This window comes from Bemisia tabaci, chromosome 2 (genome assembly GCF_918797505.1).
Source record: "Bemisia tabaci chromosome 2, PGI_BMITA_v3".
Lineage (NCBI taxonomy): Eukaryota > Metazoa > Arthropoda > Insecta > Hemiptera > Aleyrodidae > Bemisia > Bemisia tabaci.
Genome location: NC_092794.1, coordinates 18234716 through 18256903, shown reverse-complemented (window position 1 = coordinate 18256903; position 22188 = coordinate 18234716). Strand labels below are relative to the sequence as shown.

Genomic DNA, 22188 nt, shown 5'->3' with positions numbered 1-22188 from the left:
ACTCAAAAAAAATGACAAACGAGAAAAGGAGACAAAATCTCTCATTTTCTGAGAGTTTGGTAATTTCTAAATTTGTCGTATTTCGGCGATACAAGAGACAGCACCTTCAAGTAGTCGAGTTAAGAGAGAAACCACACACGCAATTTGGCCCGGAGCGACGCGGCGCAGAGAGCGATGATGACGAGGACTTGAGATGAAAAGGAGGAGCCCTCAGTGCGGCGGTCGGCATGTAACACATATTAGCGCCTACATGAGTGAATGAATACTTCACGCATTGCGTCAAAAACAGTGCGGTCAGCGTGAAGTGCATAACGCCTACTAGACTTCATGAATACTTCACGCATTGCGCCAAACACAGTCCGATCAGCGCGGCGCAGCGGCGGAAGTTAAAATTATTATACCACATTTATGTCTTTTCTTGCATAATGTTTACGTTCATTTCTTATAAATAGAAGGCCTTGTTCGCACAGAGATAGGTTTACGGAATTTAACTTTCACGCAAAGTTCCTGAACTTTTGCTAGTAGTAATGACAGGGCTTTCGTAAAAAATGTATCCAACACGAGAAGACACGTCTTATGCACCCCTACCTCTCCGGCACGTTCACTTGATGGTTTTTATTGATGTTTCAAAACGAATGAAAAGGAGGCGGCAAAGTACAGGCGGCCCATGGGCGGCAAGAAGGTAAATCCGGCCCTGCTCCTTACGGCTGTTTTCTCTGAAACTGCGTTATTTTGTGCGCACTTGCGACTTTCTCATGTCTCTTTTTCATACAAGTAAGACGAATTTTGCTATTCTAGTCATTTTAGTGATTTAATGTAAAAGAGATCAGACGAATTTGAAGGAAACTCGATTTAGAAAATTTGAGACTTACGACTTTCTTCGCCATTACGGCAGATTTGCTCAAATGATTTGGACTGCATTTTGCAATTTGGAGCTATAAATTCTGGCTCATCTGAAAAAACACTTATGTGCAAGGGAAATTAATGGCACGTACGTTGTTTTTAAACCGGGCCGGAATCTACAGTTCCTAATTGCAAAATGTAGTCCATTTATTCTGCGGTATGCCTATGTTCCAGATCCCCGAGAAAAGCTCGCAGGAGGCTCTGATCCTGGAGGAAGAGAGCGACATCGTGCCGAGCTACATCCTACCTCAGCCTCCGAGCAGGTGCCGGAGCCTCTACCTGCCGGAGAAGGACTACGACGACGCGAACCCCTTCTTCGACGACGACGAAGACGACCGCTCCTCCCTGCTCAACTCGACGATCAACCTGGACGTGGACTTCGGGGACGACGTCGAGAACCACGACCAGGCCTACAACAACCGCACCCGCTACAACCTCACCGACGACACCCGGGCCCGCTACACGGCCGACATGTGCGAGAAGAACAACCGCAAGAACGACCCGAAGAAGAGCGACCCGGGCCGGGCGCGGATCAAGCGGAGTGACACCTTCCACAACATCCACAACGAGATCCAGCAGAAGTTCTACGACGTCTCGGCCATGATCAACCGCCGCGGGAGCTTCGACGGTCTCTTCCACAAGCCCCGGGAGCCCAGGATCGGCACCTCCAAGTCGTCCGCCTCCTCGGACAAACGCCTCAAGTCCAAGAGCCTCGACCGGATCGAGGACGGAATCGAGAGGTTCATAGACATCGTCGTCACCTCGGACAAGCCTTCGGACTGTGACCAATGCGACGGCAAGAGAAACAACTGCTGCCGCCGCGTCAAGAAACCGCCCGTGACCAAGCCCATCTACTTCAACGACGTCTACAAGAACGTCTCGCGGATTCCCTCGCGGACGGACAAGTATGGCATCCTCAAGGACTCGAACAAAGCCAAAAGCGAGGCTTATACCAACGTCCGCGTGGACAAGTCGCGGCGGACCTCGCCGGCTCTTGACGGAGGCGTCCCGTACATCATGCCGAAGATCTACGTGGGCACGGACTTGGGCTCCAAGGTGGACAAGCGCGACCCGAGCGGGAAGAAGGCATCCGAGTCGGAGTTCATCCTCAAGAGGGGCAACAAGATCGCGGGCCTGTACTCGAACCAGTACCCGGAGTACGACCATCCTGCGCCCAACCGACCGCGCGGGCCCGTCAACAGATCTCCTAGTAATTTGAAAAGCGTCGACCTCAACTACAGGCGCTCCACGCCCAAGTTGGCCGACACGCCGTCCGGTTTATATTGATGCAGATTTTGTATATATTATATTTGGGCGCATTTAAACGAAAGGAGTATTTTTGCATCGGGAGTTTTGAGAAAGGACGCATCGACGGTGAAGCTGCAAAAACGCGTATCACGCTTTGTGATGATCTATACTTCTTGTCATAATTTGTTTTTTTTTTTAAATGAATGGGAAAATATTCATGCAACGCCCTTTCTTAAAAGCTACCTTCCCCCCCTTCTTTTTATTTGAAGAATAGTTTTTGAAAAATTCAAGTTAAATTGTTGGTCCATTCTCCTTCAACAAAATAAAATAAGACCGGAGATTTCTAATTGCCACAAATGAGATATATGTTTTTTTGCAGTCTCCCCTGTTGAAATTTTCACTTGGGCTTGGGGTGAAAACGGATAGCACTTGTAAGAACAACTCAAAACTCCATATATTGAACACCAAAGGTAATTAGGGGCTTTTCAACAAGGTATCCTGAGGATTCTTCCTACAGAAGTCTGTAGACTTCTTTTGCGTAATGTAATTTCGTCTTGGACATGAAAACTTCGGAAAAAACTCTTCTCTCTGCTTGAAGCTGAGTCATGATATTTATCGCCTCGACTTCTGTCTACAAGTAAAAAAAAATAAATAAATAAAATGATTTTTTCGTTGTTTTTAGTAGTTTTAATATAGTAAGAATTATAAGTTTTAGAATTTTAAAATTATTGACGATTTTATACAATAGCTGAATTGGCGTAATTTTACAACTCTTGAGTAGAAAATTATCTCTTAACCTGTTTTCAAACTCTCACCCTAAAATTCAATCCATCCCCTAAACAGATTGGTTCTCTCTTGATTCTTCCAATGTGGATGGACTTCTTTCGCATAAATGTGTCCAGCGCCTGGATTGTTGAAGGGTTATTGAATGATTTCATTGATAAATCTCTATCTTAGAATACTATTTTTTGACCAGGGAAATTTTGTAACGATTCAACAATTCAGGCGCAGTTGTTCTATCGCTAGGCTGAATATGTGAATAGATGTGATTTTTTTGTCTTATTTAATGCTAAGTTGAGGGAAAGGGGAGTTTAATTCCCAATTATGCAACTCATAAAACGCACTGTTTATAATTTTTCACAGAGACCCAAAATTAACTTTCGCTTGATATATTCTGATGATCGCATTGCTTTGATGGTAGAATCCATAGCGTGATTAAGAGCCAACTCATTCAGATTGCCTTCAGTTTTCGATGTATGCAATTATACGTACTTCTGGACAAGTTTTGTCGTCTACACTACATATTGCAGACTCTCTGTCTTAGGTTCGTGGCTCGTGGCGCAGAATTACGACGGGATTCTACATTCATCTACAAAACCCGTTTGGGAGGGAACAATATTAAAGACAAAGGTAGTTTCTATGTAATTACCAAATGTATTATTGTGAGATAAAGTTGATTGACATAAGTATATTGTAAAATGAGAGGTTTGTTAAATTTTATGACAGAAATTTGATAAACCAACAAAGCTAAGACCTATAGCGGTCATTTTAGTCATGGACGATTCCTTATAATTTGAAGATTTTGTTCAACTTCAACAGTTTTAAATAAATACTTAATGTATAAATTATCCTATTTTACCTGTTAGAGATATGTGCAATAAATTTATTTCAATGTTTATTCAGCAATTAAAAATGAAGCTATGAAAATGTTGATGATATCTTTTTCTTTCAACCATAAATACCTTACCCTGTGTTTTAATGTCTAAAAAAAAGACAACGTGGCCATTGTTAGAATGCGGCGACAACCTGAATTTTAGACGGAGCCACTCGCCCTAAATTGGATTGGATATTATTGAACGTTGCGTTAGGTTTTGTTAATTTCTCTGACTAAATTAGATAGAAAGATGCAGAAAATGTTGAAAACCGATTTTTGAGAATTAGACCTCTAAGGTTTTGGTTTCGTCTCTCATTTATATGCACTACACGCACACCTATGACATTTGAAACAAACAATTTTACTTGCATTTAAGCTGACGTTTTTCAGAAACAAAAAACACCATAATTCAAAATGTCTTGTATTTTACAATTTGAGAGGTTTTGCAGAAAAATAAAAAGATCACTGACCGAAATGATAAAACAATTAAAATGGAATTCTTGAGGGCACGTCGCATGGGACGATAAGACTAGATAATGTAGTACAGAGGTGAGACTACTAAAATCTAATTTTCGATCTAAACTCATTTTGTCTTAAGTTATGCTACAAATATTTTCAAAACTCTTTATATTTAAATGTATCCTGCCAAAAGGACGTTTTCACTTCAGGCCAGTCAATATGTTAAATTCCAGTAGCTTAATGAATTTCAAGAACCTGATTCTGTCCTTATCTCTTCGTTTCGCAGTTTAGCAGTGTGCTCGTCCATGTCGTTCCAATACTGGACCTCGGCAGATCCATAAAGGAGAAATGCGCAGTTTGTCGAGATCATTATACTTGCCATTATCCAAAAAGCAATCCTCCACTCATCAATAGTCCTCTGAAAATAATCCAAAATCGCACGTTTAGTCGTCAACAAAGCATTAAATGAAAACTTCTTTCGGCGATAAAAGATCCAATATTATTGAATTAAACGATCGAAAATTCGAAATGGTTCTTGTTCGTGTGGAATATTTAGGTTTTTCGCTAGCTTAGAAAAACATCGCATGCCAAACGCTTTCCTTTCAACTTTCATCCGCCTCAATCACACACACAGACACACACAAAAAAATGAATTAAGCTGTAATCGAACGTATTTCTACCAAGCGGAACTATGTGCATCATGATGTGATCCTGTTGTAATATTTTGAGGTTTAGGCTCGTCTAATGCACACATTTCGTTTGGCAGAATACGTTCAATTAATTATGCACGTCTCTATTATTAGGATTTTTTTTTAAAAAAAAATACATGTTTGCAATAAAAGAAGACTGTTAGAATATAGGAATTAGAAACGCATACAAAATTGAAGGGCGCAGAACACACCTTCCTGGCTGAAGACCTAGTGTCCAAACGACAAATTTTTAACAATGTTCTGCCATGAAATAGGTATTTTCCCTTTATGAAGGTCAAATGAAAATGTATCCGGAATGTTTAATTTCATCCATGAGTAATATTCAACATGTTAAAGTCCGAGGGAAACGGGGGTTTAAGTTCAAAGAAACTCAAAATTAAGAGGATTTTACGAATATTCTGGGACAAAAAATGCTTAAATATGCCTAACCAAATTGAAGATTGGATATTTTGAAGTTTAGAATGTTTTTTTGTTTTTCTTATAAAAAAACGTGGTTGTACGAAATTATATTCCAAATTCTAATCTGGCGTTGTCAGGGTTTAAGTATTTGTCGGATATTGATGTATCTTTAAGCTTTTCTCTGTTTGCGGCAGATTGAAGTGAACATGTATTCTTAAGGAAACCAAAAATAATTATCTGTCGAAATCTCAATGAAAGATTTTGCCCAAACTTGCGAAAAAGTCAATTTGCTGAAAATATTGCTCTCGTGAGCTAAATCTCCTAATCTCGTGGGCGGTAATTAGTTGCAATGAAAAAATGTTGAGTACTTTGTAAAGGGATGCTTAAGGGAGCTTCCGAAGATCTAGATAAATTCATAGATCTCGTTCATCAATATAACTAGAATAGCTGTGAGGACAGAGGAAGTCAAAGCGCCTTCAATTTTTTCACATGCAAGATCGACTTCCACTAAGTGCGAATAGTTGCATCAAAGCGTTATCACCAGATTGTCGATGGTTAGTCTCTGCCCAGCCAGCGTGGACGGACACGTACTCTTCGGTTATACTTAAAACTCCCAAACCTTTCAAATTTTTCTTCAAAATGAGGAAAATCGACTTTTGAAAGTTTAAGGGGATATGTTTCGGTTTCGTGTCTGTGCACAAATAGAGCCATGTTTAAATTATATTAAAAACATTTCCAAGGAGTTTTAATAAAATATTTTTAAAATGTGTTTGTCCTATGCTGGTAAAAAAATGTTACGTAATTATCGCAATTATAGGGCTTCCAAAAAGATGTTGTACATATGTTTACTTTTTATACTTTTTTAAAATCGTTTATTAATGTCCTCCTGAAAAATTGTCTCACAAAGATTAAAATGAAATGTTTTTAAAACAAATGTATTTTTGGTGTATACTATTTAGTCCATGCATATTTGAAACATCGTAACTTACATCCGGCGTCAGAACTCCAATCGTATAGGGAGCGAATACCCCTGCAAAACATCCAATCCCATTGGCAAACGCCATGATTGTGGCAGTGTAGTTGGGGCTCAGATCGATTGTATTGGTTTTCAGACTGGGAAATTCAAAGCCCATTAAAGCGAGTCCCACAGTTATCGTAACGATAACGAGGTGTTTGTCACAGCCCGCGTAAGAGACCAATATCAGCCCCAGTGCAGGTCCCCAGCAGCCTGGAAATACATTCGTTTTGTATTGGAGCCGAGCAATATTCCAAATTTTTCGAACTATGTATTTTATAATCATATATAGCACATTAATGACGGTACTCATGCTTTATACATATTTGACTCTGAGGAATATTCTGAGAGAATATCTAATAATGTAGCCGTTTGCAAAAATTATGGATATGAGCAAACTCATTTTAATACCACCATGGGTAGGACATAGCCCCCCCCCCCCCAGAAAAAAAAACCTCAAGGATTTTTTTGTATGTGGTTTACACAGAAATTTTAAAACAGAATTACGAGCTATGTGCTTGAATACTATTACAAATATTCAAGTCTTAAAAAATCTGGTTCCAGTGGCATTCATTTCATGCAAAATCTACTCCGTAATTTTTTTTCTAGAGCTCATGCAAAAAATGAAATTAATACAGACCTATAATCGCAAATACTTTTCTTTGTGTGTTCATCGACATATATTTCCGCTTTAGAATCCAGTCAGCAAGATAGCTTGAAATTATAGAAACTGCCCATGCTGTTAAATTAGGGACAGCTGACAAAAGTCCATTCTGCGATCAGTATCAGAAGAAAAAAAAAATTAAAAATAACAAACCAGAGGTATAAATTACAAAATAGTCACGTTTAGTTGATTTGTACTGTTATTTGCGGAGCCTTTCAACAGAGCTACCAAAGCTTCGAATGTTTTCCATGTACAGATCCAATTGATAAGTATGTTAAAGATGCTAATAACATGTATTCCAAAAGTGTAAGATGCGTTTATTTAGCTCTTGTTGATACATGCTTCAAATAGTGGTACGATGAAATTTGATCTCACCTCAGCAATGGTGAAATGGATGACGTCATTCATGTACTTTGGAAGATCACTTAGGATAACAAAAACTGCCCAACTATGTCCAAATTCAGCGATTATTAAGCTCCATAGAGGTTTTGACTTCATCATCTCCCGCCATGGTATGGGGCCTAATGTCTGGAATGATGAGCAGAATATAAAAGAAGAGATATCCATAACTTTATGTAAGCACCGCTTCCTTGCATTACACAGGAGTCGTGAGAGGTAGCAGCGTATTACACTGTTACATGGCTACTTTTAATTTAACTAACAAATAAACCGATTGACAACGATTTGTCCTCCTCATTTTTTGTTTTTCAGATGGAATTGTAATTTTTAATTTTTCCTTCTGTCCACTCTTTTTCAACTTTCCCTTATGAATTTCGATTTAATTATTCAATATAACGAGTATCTAAGAGTCCAACAGGGCACTTGACACATTTTATTCCATTATCACATGAAGTGCGGTATATTTCCGGTAGAACTTTACCACGCGACGGTAAAGTACTTTGTCCATTAGTTTTGTTTGTTTATTGTGTTTGTTTGAAATGGTAATTCTAGGGACAGCGCGGTTACCATTAATAAAGCGAGTAGAATATCAGGGTACCTTTTTCCTTTCAAGCTGGCCAATTGTGTCAAGAAGGTACTGCTTTTCTTCGTCGGATATAAACGGATGAGACGAGGGATTTTCGTAGGTGAAAAATGCCCATAAAATATACCATCCAATACCGAGAATCCCAAAAATAAAAAAGACGTTTTGCCAATGACCGGATACGTCAATGATGATCCCACCCAGGGACGTCCCAACTAAGAGACCCATTAAACAACCTGAAACATTCACCCAAAGAAAATTCGGTCGTTTAGTACCGTAAAAATACGTGGAAAAAAAGAGTAGCTAGAGTATACAAGAAAATAATTCATGTGTATAAAAACTTGTAAATCTCTAAACAATTTGGTTCCTCTAACACTTGAAGTAGAGATCTGTAAATCAAGTCAATGTATAAATTGAAAGTTGGAGGTACAAAATGAGGAACAGAAAAACGCACTCAGATTGTGTTCAACTAAACCTCCACTCAAAAAATATTTTTTTAATCGAGAGCAACCAATTTCTCCGCCGAATTCGTAAAAATTATTCTTAGCGGGCTGAAGAGAGCTTAGCAATGAATTTTACAAATCAATTTTTCTCACAGTAAACTCAGTAGGTTAGCATATACTTCCATATTGAATGCAATCTCTTTAGAGATTTGGCAGTAACTAAATAATTATTGATTCTAGAGACGTCCCACTAACTTCAGCTAATATTTTATTGAAAATTGAATGAATTTAGTCAAATACTAGATCTTTTCATTGCATTTTGTCGATTATGCATCAAGAATGTTGTTTTTTTTCTCGCCCAGTAATTTAAATATAAAAAGGTCGACACAATTCATGCAATGACCATTTTAGCAAGTTACTTTCTTCAGAGGGAAGAAAAGAAAGATTAGACACCGACAAAACGGAAGAAATACGACTAAAACATGTACTTTTTCATTCAGAATGCCAAAATGACCATCATGTGACTCTTTCTCTCTCAAAACAGCGGGGAGTAGGAAAACTGTAGGTCAAATATTTTTGTCTTCATATGTTTTATCAAAGAATATATTATGTTTAAATAACTTGTTTATAATTTGTTTAGTAGGAATGTAACAGATTTTACCGCAAACCCGTTAATCCTTATTTTGATACTTTTACGTGAAAACCTACAGAACTCAATCAGTAGTGCATTGCACAGAAGCTTTATCGTGACGATTGTGAAGGTGAGTTAATTCTATACAAAAATAAACTTACATCATTACCAGAAAAAACAAAGGTCGTCATTTTACTACGCTCTAGAGGTGGTGCCCATTGAGCCAGCAAGTGACATATACATGGGAATTTAGCCCCCTGCAAATATAGAAACAATATTATTATTGCTTTTTAACTATGCAGATTAGAGCCAAACACTTTATTGATAAAACGAACTGAGAACAGTTAATTCATCCACCGTATGTAGATCCGTGATATGTTGTACATCCACGAGACGATTTTTGCGTGAATTTACGGTATGTCATTTATCCAGGCTTTGTTTTAGAATTTTGTGTCCAATTTTTTCTCAGTGCCTTAAATTTTTGGGGATAAATGGTATGCCTTGTGCGTGAATTTACAAAATAGAAGACGCACAGATTCAAGGCTAGCAAACTTCAACATCGTAATTATCACGATTAAAATGTGTACCTACGCGTCTCAAATACTACAGGTAGCCTTGAATTGATAATAGTCAACCCGCAATGCTCTAACAATACGTTAACATAATGAAACATCGATTCACCGAAAAAAGTGAAGTTATTACATTCTGGATGTAAAAAAGTGTGCAAGAACTTATAAAATGCTGAATTAGCCGCCAGAGTAGTTAATTTTACATCTTGGCATTGCTATAGTAACTGCTCTGGCGGGTAGTTCAGCATTTTAAAATTACTCTTACACTTTTTTTACATCCAGAATGTTAAATCAACCTCACTTTTTTTCGGCGTTTTTATGGATTCTCAATGTTTCAAAATTAATGAGTTTTAACTTTTACCTCTCCAACTCCTTGAATAAATCGTACTGCTATCAAATAGTTGGGCCCTTGTTTAGCGGCCCACGGTATAGCGAGAGTGAGAACAGACGTCACGAGCAGTCCGATTCCTAGTGTGTGTTTGCCGCCGAATCGTTGCGCTAGTATGCTGCCGGGAAGCTGGGTTAAGATATACCCGGGGTAGAATGATGATAGGATAATCCCCTGGGTTCGTTCATTCCAGTCAAAATATTCCTGGAACTAAAATTAATTCATTTTTATCGTTTGGGTCAGATGGTGACTGTGTTTAGTAGTGGAACTGGCTGCTGATGACATGCCAGACGGCGATTTCCGGCAGCCATCCAAAAGTGTATACACAGTCTATAGTTATATCTAGTTATAACTTATCTCTTGTAATTTTACTGTTTTCTTTTATGCTATCTCTCATTCAATTTGATGTAATTTTATTATGTATTTGAACCGTTTGGTGGCAAATAAACCAAAATTCGGAGGAAATGATCTGTGTGCCATCGTACCGGGACAGTACCCTCGTACTCAAGGATCAATGACTTTCTGATGCATAAATATAAATAATGTGTATAAGTCAGAGGTCGTCGCCGATGAAATGCCTTCAATTTAGAGAGTATGCAATCCGCGAGTGTGCCGGTCGCTTTGCCGCCGCCAGCACCCCGGGCCCTGCTGAGCGCTTATCTGGCCCTGCCTCTGAGCCCATACAATGATCAAATAATTTGACAGTTTACATCTGTATATTTGAAATCTTCCTCTTACTGATGTATTCAATTATGTTTTGCTATAATCACAATGAGATCTAATTTATTGAATGGTGATTCACAGTTAGTGCTGACTGAGCTTTTTCACGTAATATTAAAATATTAATGTACTCCTAAAATAGTATGCCCATAAACATAAGAACTTGAAATCATATTTAAAAGACTTACAAACTTAGCGGTAGGAACGAATGTTATATTCCCTTGATCAGGCATGGGCATGTCATATCAATCTTAGACGTGTTTTGAGCCGTTTTCTGCAAGACGGGACGCACCATCTGAACAATTGCAATGTTGAAACAAGAGCGCATGGCAAATGCTGCAACCATGCATGAAAATCCCAAAATAGCGAATACATATCGCTGGGGTACTCGAGCTGTAAAATCAAAGATTTTGAGGAGTCAATAAGCCGCAGGTAGTTATTGAGGATGAGGGAAGAAGGTATGTGAGGGGTTCAAGGAGGGGCGATACAAGAATTATTAAGGATTTGCAATCGCCGGCAATTTTCAAGACACTAATGGAAAAATAGAAAAACATAAAATTCAAAAATAAAAGAACACGATTAGAGCAATAATTATTTTACCTTTCATATAAACAGACACATTTTCCTCTGTATAATATGGTAGTTCCCGGCACACCTAGGAGGATGTGCGATGAATGCACGACAGAGTACATAGAGTCGTAATGTGAATAGGTGAGCTGGAACCATTTCCTGGACGAGGAGTTCCGAGCCCGGTGTGTGCCGAGTTTTGGTAACTTTTTCATTACATTTTCGATCCAAAATGGCAATGTAGAATGCGTGATGATTCCTATCCTCTTTGTTTACATTGCATGGCCGGGTCCCCGTTTATCGCAAACAATCGAAAAAGTGACCCGGCGTGACACAGGAGTCTCCGAATTCGAGACCTGCGGAAAATGCTTAAAAGTGGTCCCAGCTCTCCCACTCACATTACGACTCTATGTGCTCTATGAAGCACGACCATTTGGATCGGACAGACAACTAAACTGAGGCAACTAAACTAACTCAGTGACAAAGAGTGAGAGTATCACAAAAATGAAGGCGTTTTAAGCCGAGATCGTGCCAATCAATGATTTTACATTATTGCGCTCTATCGAAATAACGTGTAAGCCGCTTGCTAAGTGCTGGTGCAGGTTTGCATGGTTACTTGCGAAAAATAGAAGTAATGCATCATTCTTTAACTAAACAGATGCACTTGTGTTTTCCACCCTATTTTGTTTGGAAAAAAATGATTCATTATTTTGTTTCGAGTATTTGTTCATTTTTATCTACCTAGGAGTTTATTTATTTATTTTAGCCAATTCAAATGTTATCTTCATCAAAACACAGCGTTGAGTCATTGTATTACAGTCATACTGCAAGGAGAATGAATTTAATGCTGATAGAAATTAATTGATATCAACACAAAATTTGCAGCCACACCCACATTGCCTTAACCCAAGGTAGACATTAATCAACATTAAAAACAATGCATAACATTATTCGTCATTGCCAAGCTACGCAAAGCTTTTTGGTATAAAAAATATTTCGAATAGAGTTCTGTAGCTCGAATTTCAAATGTTGACCTTACTTAAGGCAGCCTTTCTGATTGAGCCCGAGTTTTCAAACATTTTTCATCTGATTTTTCATCCTTTTTGCTGGAGAAATTCATTTTTACATTCTGTCTGGATTCAATCGAAATATTCTCGCGTAAATTTTGGGGATGTAAACAGTAAGCAGTGCGTAAAGTTTTTATCATCCTACAGCTATTAGTCATAAGAAGGATCATACTCACTCTAGCACTCACCATAAGAGTAGAACGGTGTTTTACGAGTACAAAATTGATCTAGGGCCATCTTGTTTGATTAGAATACACATAAATGCTGAAATTCCGAAAACGCACCTTTTAGATTCTAATGATTTATCTGGAAAAAGATCATTTACTTTCAACGCTTGTGCGACAACCTCACACTAAGTCATCGCAATCACACGACAGTTGCATTCATAAGGTTAAGACGCACAACTTTCAGGGTGAAGGAAATGTCTCTCCTCCGAACTTTTACATCATGAACGGTCGTGTTATCAAATGCATCTGTAATGGCTCTAGATAAATTACGGATTGACTATGTTGTATAACTGAAAAAAATTATGCACCTTCCTCCGAATTAATAGTCACGCCTTTGTCGATGTTATGAGTCTGCGCGAATTTTGAATGAGTATGGTATAGAGGTAGGTCAAAATTACAAAAACAGGTGAAAATTCTAATATTAGAACAGGCCAACTCAGCGAGATAATGCCACTGAACCCATTGTGAATTTTTTGCCTACTATACATCATCATTCAAAATTATCATTTACTTAAATCAGCAGTCATATACTGTACATCTGACCTTGAAAGAACCCCGTGTCAGTGCTGTATTCTGTTCTATTCAGTTAAATACTTGTCAGTGCTAATTTGCCTAATACCTGTTCGTTCGTGAGTAAAATGTCACTATATTTATTGCATGATATAATGTTCAATTGAATCGGCTCCTGCGAAAACCGCTAATGTCCATTTTCTCTAATTTTGAGAGAACTGCAAAAAACTGTAGGAGCCTTTTAAATGCGGAATTAAAAAATGTTCAGAAGTTAATTATTACAGGAAAGGATTGCAGAAAAGGATCCCTAACAGTTTTCAGCTCCTCCTCTGTCTGGGACGGAATAATTAAAAAGAAAAGACTCTGGGCACTAGCGGTTTTCGCATGATTCGTGAAAATCTTCGAGTTTTGGAACCGTTTGATACTTTCAAAATTCATTATGAAGGTAAAAAAACGGTAGATTATCATTCAAATAAAGTTGTAAAACTAAAATTCTTGACAATTGCGGCACTTAAAGCAAGTTTCATCACGAAACGACCAGCAATAAACTGGACATTAGCGGTTTTCGCATGATTCGTGCATGGTCGGTTCTAAATCATCGAAAACGCATATTTTTCAGTATGCCTTTCGGGTGAAGAAAGTTACCCTTACGTATTTCGATGCGCTGAATCCGATTATGACCTCCGTTTTTTTCCATCAGCCTCCAATTTTCCGGAAGAGCCGATTTTACTCGGAAAAATGACCATTTTGGGGCATTTTCGGTGTTTTTCCGACTGCTATCCTATGCATAATGCAGATAAAATTTTTCGTAGCTACGAGATTCGATTATGCCGATGTCTTTTTAACTGATGAGTCCGGAAATGACCTTAATTTTTCCCGTTCACCTCTCAGTTTTCCGGGAAAGCAACTTCATCCCGGGAAAATGAGCAAATCCGACGCATATTTGTCGTGCATGCAATGTATTTTTATAAATTTTCCTGGACCCGTGGTAGCATGTAACTCATGTATTTTGAGCTGCTAAATCTGAATATGACCTCGGTTTCTTTTTATCACACTTCAGATTTTCGGTAAAGCCGAGTTTTCCGAGCCTAAAATTGCGTATTGTAAAAGCTTTGCCGGATCGAAGTGTATTCAAAATTCATTGTATGAATGTCTCCGACATGTGATACATCGGTTCCTTTGTATTTTGATCTGTTGAATTCAAATATGATCCCAGATTTTTCCGATCACCCATCATTTTTCCGGAAAAGTCGCTTTTCCTAGGAAAACGCTCTTTTCAGATATTTTTGCGAAGTCGAAAATCTGAAGTGTGATAAAAAGAAACCGAGGTCATATTCAGATTTAGCAGCTCAAAATACATGAGTTACATGCTACCACGGGTCCAGGAAAATTTATAAAAATACATTGCATGCACGACAAATATGCGTCGGATTTGCTCATTTTCCCGGGATGAAGTTGCTTTCCCGGAAAACTGAGAGGTGAACGGGAAAAATTAAGGTCATTTCCGGACTCATCAGTTAAAAAGACATCGGCATAATCGAATCTCGTAGCTACGAAAAATTTTATCTGCATTATGCATAGGATAGCAGTCGGAAAAAACACCGAAAATGCCCCAAAATGGTCATTTTTCCGAGTAAAATCGGCTCTTCCGGAAAATTGGAGGCTGATGGAAAAAAACGGAGGTCATATTCGGATTCAGCGCCTTAAAATGCATAAAGATCACCCAATTTCATCCAGGAGACATTTTTTTATTTTGGTTTGTTGTACAGTATAATGAGGCATATAACGAAAGATGGACATTAGCGGTTTTCGCATGATTCGGACCACGACCCCCCCTGAAAAAGGCTTCAAACCTAAGGAACAAACATTTTCACCACATTAATGAGTGTGTCTAACCTCCGAGAGTATTTTAACCCAAAAATCTCAAAATTGAAAAAAATGGACATTAGCGGTTTTCGCACGAGCCGATTCAATTATAATGATGCTTAAAATTTTGAAACCCAGCTTCATAGCGGTAGTTTTCAATCATGGTTTTTTTCTCACTGTTGCTTGTCCTCCAACCGATGAAGTACCAGTTGATTCCACTGCATGGAGGCATTTTTCTCATTTCCCAGTGATGAGCCGTAAAACAGGGGAAAAATCCCCAGGGTGGCGAATGGCTTTTAAGGCGCCTTGTGACAAAATTGTGTGTTTTAATTGTCTGCTTTACTTGATTTGCATGCTGCGATTGCGTGTTCAAAAAGCAGTTCAATACCTGGAGTTGTCATGTTACATCAAAGTATATGACAGCTTTACGAATGTATCTCGAAAGTTCACTCAAGTGGCATTGAGAGGTTATATGCTAATCAACTTACTCACTTTTATTCAAGTAAAAGCTAAGCTCATAAGCTCCGTGATAAAAGTTAACTTGAACTCACGTTTTTACACTAATACAGGAGATAAGATATAAATGTGTCTCAGGATGATGTGTGACAAAAAAGGCATAAAGAAAAGCTTCTGGTGATTTTTTCTTGGTCAATCCTTCTCTCGGAAGTCAAAATCTGTTTATTACTTTATGTTGAAGATTAAAATTCATACTCTTCTCACCTTTTCGAGAAAAGTAAAATAATGATAAATGATTGACCTGATGAGCGTGAGTTCGTCCAATTAGATTATATTTTGCAATAAGGAACCTCTGACTATCTCTGGCTATCTCTGACTCCTCTGTAAAAGCACATATCTGCATAGGGAAACCAATGGCATGTATATTGTTTCTGAAATGGGCCAGAAATAGTGGTACCTTATTGCAAAATGTAATCCAATTATGACGGATGAAAGTCAATGCGAGCCCTTGTAAGGTGAGTTTTTGCAAATTATGTGAAGTTTGCTCAACCCATAATATGTTCTTAAGGCGAGTTTGAGCGTAGACCTCCGCATGTAATTTTTACATCGAAGGAAAGATATCAGTCCGCGGTCTAATATTGTCTCTAGTTAGAAAAGTCACCATTTTATTAAACGATCCCTTAGCTAATCGATGTTAAGGTCATACGATCAATTTTACTTGCTGCAAGTTTAAATGTTTGCTTTTCATTAAGAGAACATAAAACATATGGACAACTTTTGAGAAGGATGAGAAAAAGGGGAGAAATTCTACTACCGCGACCGCATCTCAGGCTTATCATTTTCCAATGGTAGTTGAATATGCCATTGTATGATTTTCTGTATAGAAAGCACACAATTTTTCACAAGAGATTGTCAAAGGTGCGAAACGGCTTTTGCAAATAGTTTTCAGCTTCTTCCGAAATTTTAATCTCCTATTCAATTTTGTCTATGAATGCCGAAAATTGGCAACATGTCGAGACATGTTAGATCACGTGCTCTTACGTGACTCAACAATGTTAGAAAGCACGGGCAAAACTTGAGTGTTTTATCTTGAAATTCGTTTGAGAGGATTAACTAATTACCTCAAAGATAGGCAAACAACGAGATTATTTCCTGCAGCGTCAATCAGTTCAGACACTCGAAAATTTTCGATCATCTTGACGTAAATTTGCTCCTCGTCGGATATCTTTGGCTCAGAAGCTGTCAGGTGCTATTTTAACACGTGTCATTTATTGACCTTTCTCCGTGGAAGGGAAATGGAGAGATTCTCGGACGTGATTGATGAAATCTGCAGAGGTTTTGCCCAATAAGGCCGCAGGGTGACTTTCAGCTTCAAAAATGATACTTTTTCATTGGATGTCACGCTACCCACATAGCACAGAATCTTTTGTCAATACTGATACATATTGTTGGATGTTGACACGATATCACCAACACTAATGCAGTATGATATTAAGATTGTCGGATAAAAGGTTTACCGCGTCAGCATTAATATAACACAGATACCTTCAATATATCAAACAACAGTATTGAGTCAATGCTGACGAGGTAAGGTTTGTGTAACACTGACGCTCTTGACAGCGACTACCGCGGCACTTGAATTTGGCGCTATAAATTCACCAATCAAAATTAAGAGTTGGCGCTCTCGCGCTCTTTTGGCGCCAACCAGCCATAACATAACCAACAAAAACAATCCCGTGATAAACTAACCTCTCTCTTAACATAGTGCTGAACACTTGCCTCTATACAGTTCTCTACAAAAAATTTAACTTTAGTGCGTCTTCACAGGTCTCATCTTTCCAAAATACTGAGGAAAAAGGTAAGAAATGGACGTTAATCTCTCCACCATTGTTCATTTCTAAGCAGTAATGTCTGATAAACTATTCTCCAGCCTTCATCCAAAATCTAGGCATAGGAAGGTCGCTAAACAACTGCGTGACATTGCTGCCCGCAATGATAGCAATGATTCTGTCTCTGCTCTACCTCGCTCCCAACAGTTGTCAGTGCAACATCCACTGTTGAACCCATAAGTAGCTGTGATAATTCTTTTCATCTCCCCCCAACTGAGGAACCCCCTCGTAAGAGAGTCTTGCAGGGTACAAGTGGTATTGCTGAGGCTCCTACTTATCTTCTCACTGAGGAAGATGTAGCTTCTGATTCTGATTCTGACGCTGGACTTCTTTCGTCAGAGCTTCTCGAGCTTCTGGATGATTCACCAGACTCAGATTTTTCCGAAATTGAGGAGGAAGCTTCTGTTGATATCTCAGATCCTGTGGAATCCATCTCGGATCGCCTAAGAAGTTGGGCAGCTCAGTATAATATCTCTCTCATAGCTTTGTCTGCCCTTCTGTGTATTCTAAGAGTTTTTGAGTGCTTCAGCCGTCTGCCTAAAGATGCCAGAACCTTTCTTCGCGCACTCAAATCCGTCAAAGATAATTTAAGGGATGTAAATCCGGGTCAATACTACCACTTCAGCTTAAAAAGTGGTATCATACGAATGCTGGAAAATGTTATTGTGTTTGGTCTAGAAGAGATAGAATTGGTAATCGGCATAGATGGGTTGCCCCTGTTTGATAGTAGCTCCACTGAATTATGGCCTATTTTAGCTTCCATCATAAGTATACCCACCATTGTAAACAATGTTTTTCCTATAGGTGTGTATTCTGGACCTAAAAAACCCCTAAAGTGCGCCGAGTTTCTCTCTGACTTTGTCGTAGAAGCCAAGTCCCTAATTGCAAATGGTATTGATGTAAATGGTACTCACTTAAAGGTTAAAATTAAAGAATTTTCTTGCGATGCTCCGGCCAAAGCATTTATTTTAAATATTAAAGGTCATACAGGGTATTTTTCTTGCACGAGGTGCAAGCAGGAAGGTGAGTACTTCGAGAATAGGGTGACTTTTCCTGATACATCAGGGACTCAGAGAAGTCACCAAGAGTTTTTGAGGTATGATGATGATGAATTTCACCATGGTCCAACACCATTGATAGCTATTCCTGGTCTGCAGTTCTGTTCCTCTTTTGCGCTTGATTATATGCATTTAGTTTGTCTTGGTGTAACTCGTACACTATTTTTTATTTGGCTATTTGCAAAACCTCCCCTCAAACTGTCTGCTTTTTTCATCAATAAAATGTCAGATCAACTCATTTTTCTCAGTTCCTTCAAGCCGTACGAATTTTGTCGCAGACACCGAAGCCTTGAATTTGCGAAACGCTTCAAAGCAACTGAGTACCGACAGTTATTATTGTATACAGGTCCTGTCGTACTATTGAATCACATCAGCGATGAGCACTATAATCACTTTTTGTGCTTACACGTTGCCATGACCATTTTACTAAGCCCAAAATTGCAAAACAAGTATCATGATTATGCTAAAGATCTTTTGAAGCACTTTGTTGAGTCCACTAAAACCCTGTACGGACAAGAATTTTTAACGCATAATTTTCATGGGCTCTTGCATTTGGCAGATGATTTAGGTTATTTTGGATCGCTTGAAGTTTGCAGTGCTTTTAAATTCGAAAATTATTTAGGGCAGTTGAAGAAACTCATTCGTAAAGGCCAAGGTATTTTGCAGCAATTAGTGAGAAGAATGTGGGAACAAGCCTTCATCATAAAAAAAGAGTCGATTAATACGAACAATGGTCTCTCTGGTAAACATGATTTAGGTCCCCTTCCTGGAAATTGCACCAACCCTCAGTATAAGTTCATGTCCCGCACTGGGTTTAAATTATCAATAGAGAAACCAAACAATTGCTGTGGAACCAAGACTGGACAAATTCTGTTAATTGAAAATATTGCTTATTTTGCCTCCAACAATGAGCCAGTTGTGATTGCGAGAGAATTTTTGTGTAAAGAAAACTTTTACCAAAGTCCTTGTGAAAGTTCATGCTTAGGTATTTATAAAGTTAATGGACTCTCAGGATTAAAGGTGATTCCAGTGTCAGATATCACTCATAAATATTATCTTCTTCCTCTTCAACCTGGCTTTGCTGTTTTCCCTATTTTGCACACTGAGCTATAAAAATTCATGATTATTTCACAAGGAGGGGCTTGGAGGACAAGTGGGACAAGTGCAGTTTTTGCTATTTTAAGAAATACGTGCTTAAAGTTTCAAAATTACTTCTGAATCTCACGGCGGAAAGAAAGTTCAAACTTACTTTCTGATGCTTAAAAATTTTATTATAGTGGTGAATTTTTCACAGAATATATTTTAAAAATAGTTTTAGGTGAAATCATTATCACCTAAATTTTTCCAAGTAGATACTGCACTTATCCCACTTGTCTTCCAAGCCCCTCAATTATATCAGCGCACAAATAACCATTACGAGTGCATGTAGGGTTCTTTTTCAAAGGAAGCTGTTAATTTTCTCCAGGGCGAAGTTCACCATTTTTCTAATAAAGTTGTAATTTTTAAGTGCTCAAAATTTTGACTCTAATTAAACTTTTTGACTTTGTAAAAAAGTTCTTAGTTTAGTTTTGTTCTTAAAGCAGTATTAATGAATCTGCTGTGTTGGATTTTTGAGGTTCATATATTGGAGTATTTAGTTTTATCTTCAAAGCAATATCAATGAATCTGCTGTGTTGGTTTTTTGAGGTTCTTATATTAGAGTGTGCAAGATTACCCAAGTACATTTCAATAGTGTAATCGTGTTTTAAGTGATATTAATGGATGCTGGGTTGGCTTCAAGTAGTATTTTTCCATCTCGTCAGCAGATGCAAAGCAGTACTTCATCAGATGAAGGAGGAAAGCAATTTTTCGGTTTTTATTATTTTTTGTGTACCATAAAGTATCCTTACTTATTTTACTGACTTATTTACCGATATCTGTTGTAACTTCGATTGTTGGAGCAGGTAGTATCAGAGTCAGAGTCACTCGCAGAGCGATATCACTGGAAATAATAGCTAGGTTGCAGTTTGGCTGAAAAATGTGTGTTGCCTTTTCTAGTAAATTTAAGTTATTAAATAGTGAGTGTAATATGTCTCATAGTATTTTTTACCAAGTTACTTATATTTGAATATTTTCTCCCTCAAAAAACACTGCAAGAGGACATCATCGGGAGAGAATCATTCTTTTGGTCATAATTTACTATCCAACTCCAACGCGCAATAAATAGCTTTTTAGTCTCGGTAGTTTCTCCGGTAATGACTCAATCTCGATCAATTTTTTATTCAAAGTGATTCCATCTTACGACCTGAGTCAACGTTATATCTATCTGAGATCTGCATTACTCACATTCAAAATGGACAGGATGTATAGTATTATTCTTTCATTATACCCTCACCTCACCCTTTCCATAAATTCGCATTCCTTGTGGACACAAATCCTCATCTTGGAGCATGATCTATCACAGAGTCATTCAGATCTGATATCTACGGTGAAAAAACAAGGACACGCATCTCATTTGTGGTATTTCAAAATCGTCACTCTCATTATATTTAATTTAAAAAGAACAAATCAACACTATATTTTAACATTTTCACAGATTGTTCCTCACACAGAGAAGAAAACTTAGGGAGGTTTCCAAGAAAAATGAAGTTCAATACTTTCCCATTTAAAAATTATATTGAAAAAACAGTTTGCAAAATGAGATTTTTTAAATGTCCATTTTGCTACATTATAATGGCTTGAAATCGTTTAATTAGAATGCAACTTTACGCTGAACTGAATTGCTAAAAATATCGGAAAGTGTTTTTGGCCAAATAATGATCAACATGCAATTTTCCTGCCCAATTCGACGCAGGTCCATGCATCCGTGCCTCTCGCTCTTAATCACAGTAAGAGCTCACATTTATATGGTGAAACTATAAAATCCGGTACTTCGGTTGGCAACGTTACAAAATTCCTATCGCAAATGATGATTTCAAAGGTACCTGATGATCATTGTTATTAGACAAAATTTTGAACAATCAGACATTTGCCACCTAAATGTTGACCTAACAGATTTCTACAGTTTTTGTCAGGAAGAAAAACGGGGTTTTTCTCATAATTGGAATCAGCATGTTTGTTGATAATACATTGACTTTTTTTAGAATTCTTTTAATACATCGTTCTTAAGAAACTCCAAAAACGGGGGAATCACCCCACTGTGGTGAATCGTACTTATACTGCTTTGAAGTTAAGTACGTTTAACTTTCTTCAAAAGGGTGAGGACGTTTGACTGATGCATGTTTTAAACCATTTAAATGGAAGTGCAAGGTGAATGACGATGTTTTGAAGGGTGTGGAACATTTCGTCTGCGTTAGGAGTGCTTGAAATGGATCTGAATCATTAGGCGAGCCGACTGAAAACGGTATGATTTTTTCCTGACAAACCGTATCTGCTGTTTGAAGAACACTTCAGCTTGCAACAGTTGTGTTTCTGATTGCTGATGCCAACATTGTAACAAACTCTTAAATATCAGATAGAGTGCTATCGAGTTTTTCATCAATGTTTTATCCCTATGAGTTGCCAAATCTTTTATCTCCCATGACGTGACCTGTACTTGTTTGCGACGCATTCCTAAAACCATACAAACTATTTATTTGAAATGTCGATTCTAGTTGGAAATTAAATGAATTTAATATTGGTGTTAGGAGCAAATAAATGAAATGTAAAAGGTGGACCTCTCACACGTTTACTTTGTGGGAGAGAACAGAGAGAAAATCATGCATGTGGAATAAATTATGATAGT

General features: G+C 38.0%; 3 protein-coding genes across 5 annotated transcripts in view; 2 read left to right on the top strand and 1 right to left on the bottom strand.

Annotated features, from left to right (window-relative positions):
* mwh (multiple wing hairs) overlaps positions 1-3858 on the top strand; it is a 79295-nt gene extending 75437 nt beyond the window's left edge. For both annotated transcript variants that reach the window (XM_072296819.1, XM_072296818.1), the window contains one exon: positions 1078-3858. In XM_072296819.1, coding sequence (XP_072152920.1) covers positions 1078-2190 — 1113 coding nt within the window. In that variant the 3' untranslated portion in view covers positions 2191-3858. The remainder of the gene's footprint in view (positions 1-1077) is intronic.
* On the bottom strand, positions 3566-12873 carry LOC109030478 (putative inorganic phosphate cotransporter). Its single transcript, XM_072296833.1, has 9 exons — positions 12608-12873; positions 10974-11178; positions 10039-10275; positions 9278-9365; positions 8050-8270; positions 7428-7580; positions 7029-7161; positions 6363-6601; positions 3566-4682 (listed from the first exon to the last, which is right to left on the bottom strand). Exons 2-9 carry the CDS (start codon positions 11022-11024, stop codon positions 4512-4514), a joined length of 1293 nt encoding a protein of 430 aa, XP_072152934.1. The 5' UTR covers positions 11025-11178; positions 12608-12873; the 3' UTR covers positions 3566-4511.
* Positions 12874-13063: 190 nt separating this feature from the next.
* Positions 13064-22188, top strand: part of LOC109030476 (uncharacterized) — a 91092-nt gene continuing 81967 nt past the window's right edge. Inside the window, exon 1 of one of the 2 annotated variants that reach the window (XM_072296826.1) lies at positions 13064-13271. The gene's annotated coding sequence lies outside the window, so the exon portion shown is untranslated. Of the gene's footprint in view, positions 13276-22188 lie in introns of both variants that reach the window. The other variant, XM_072296827.1, reaches the window with a different exon arrangement.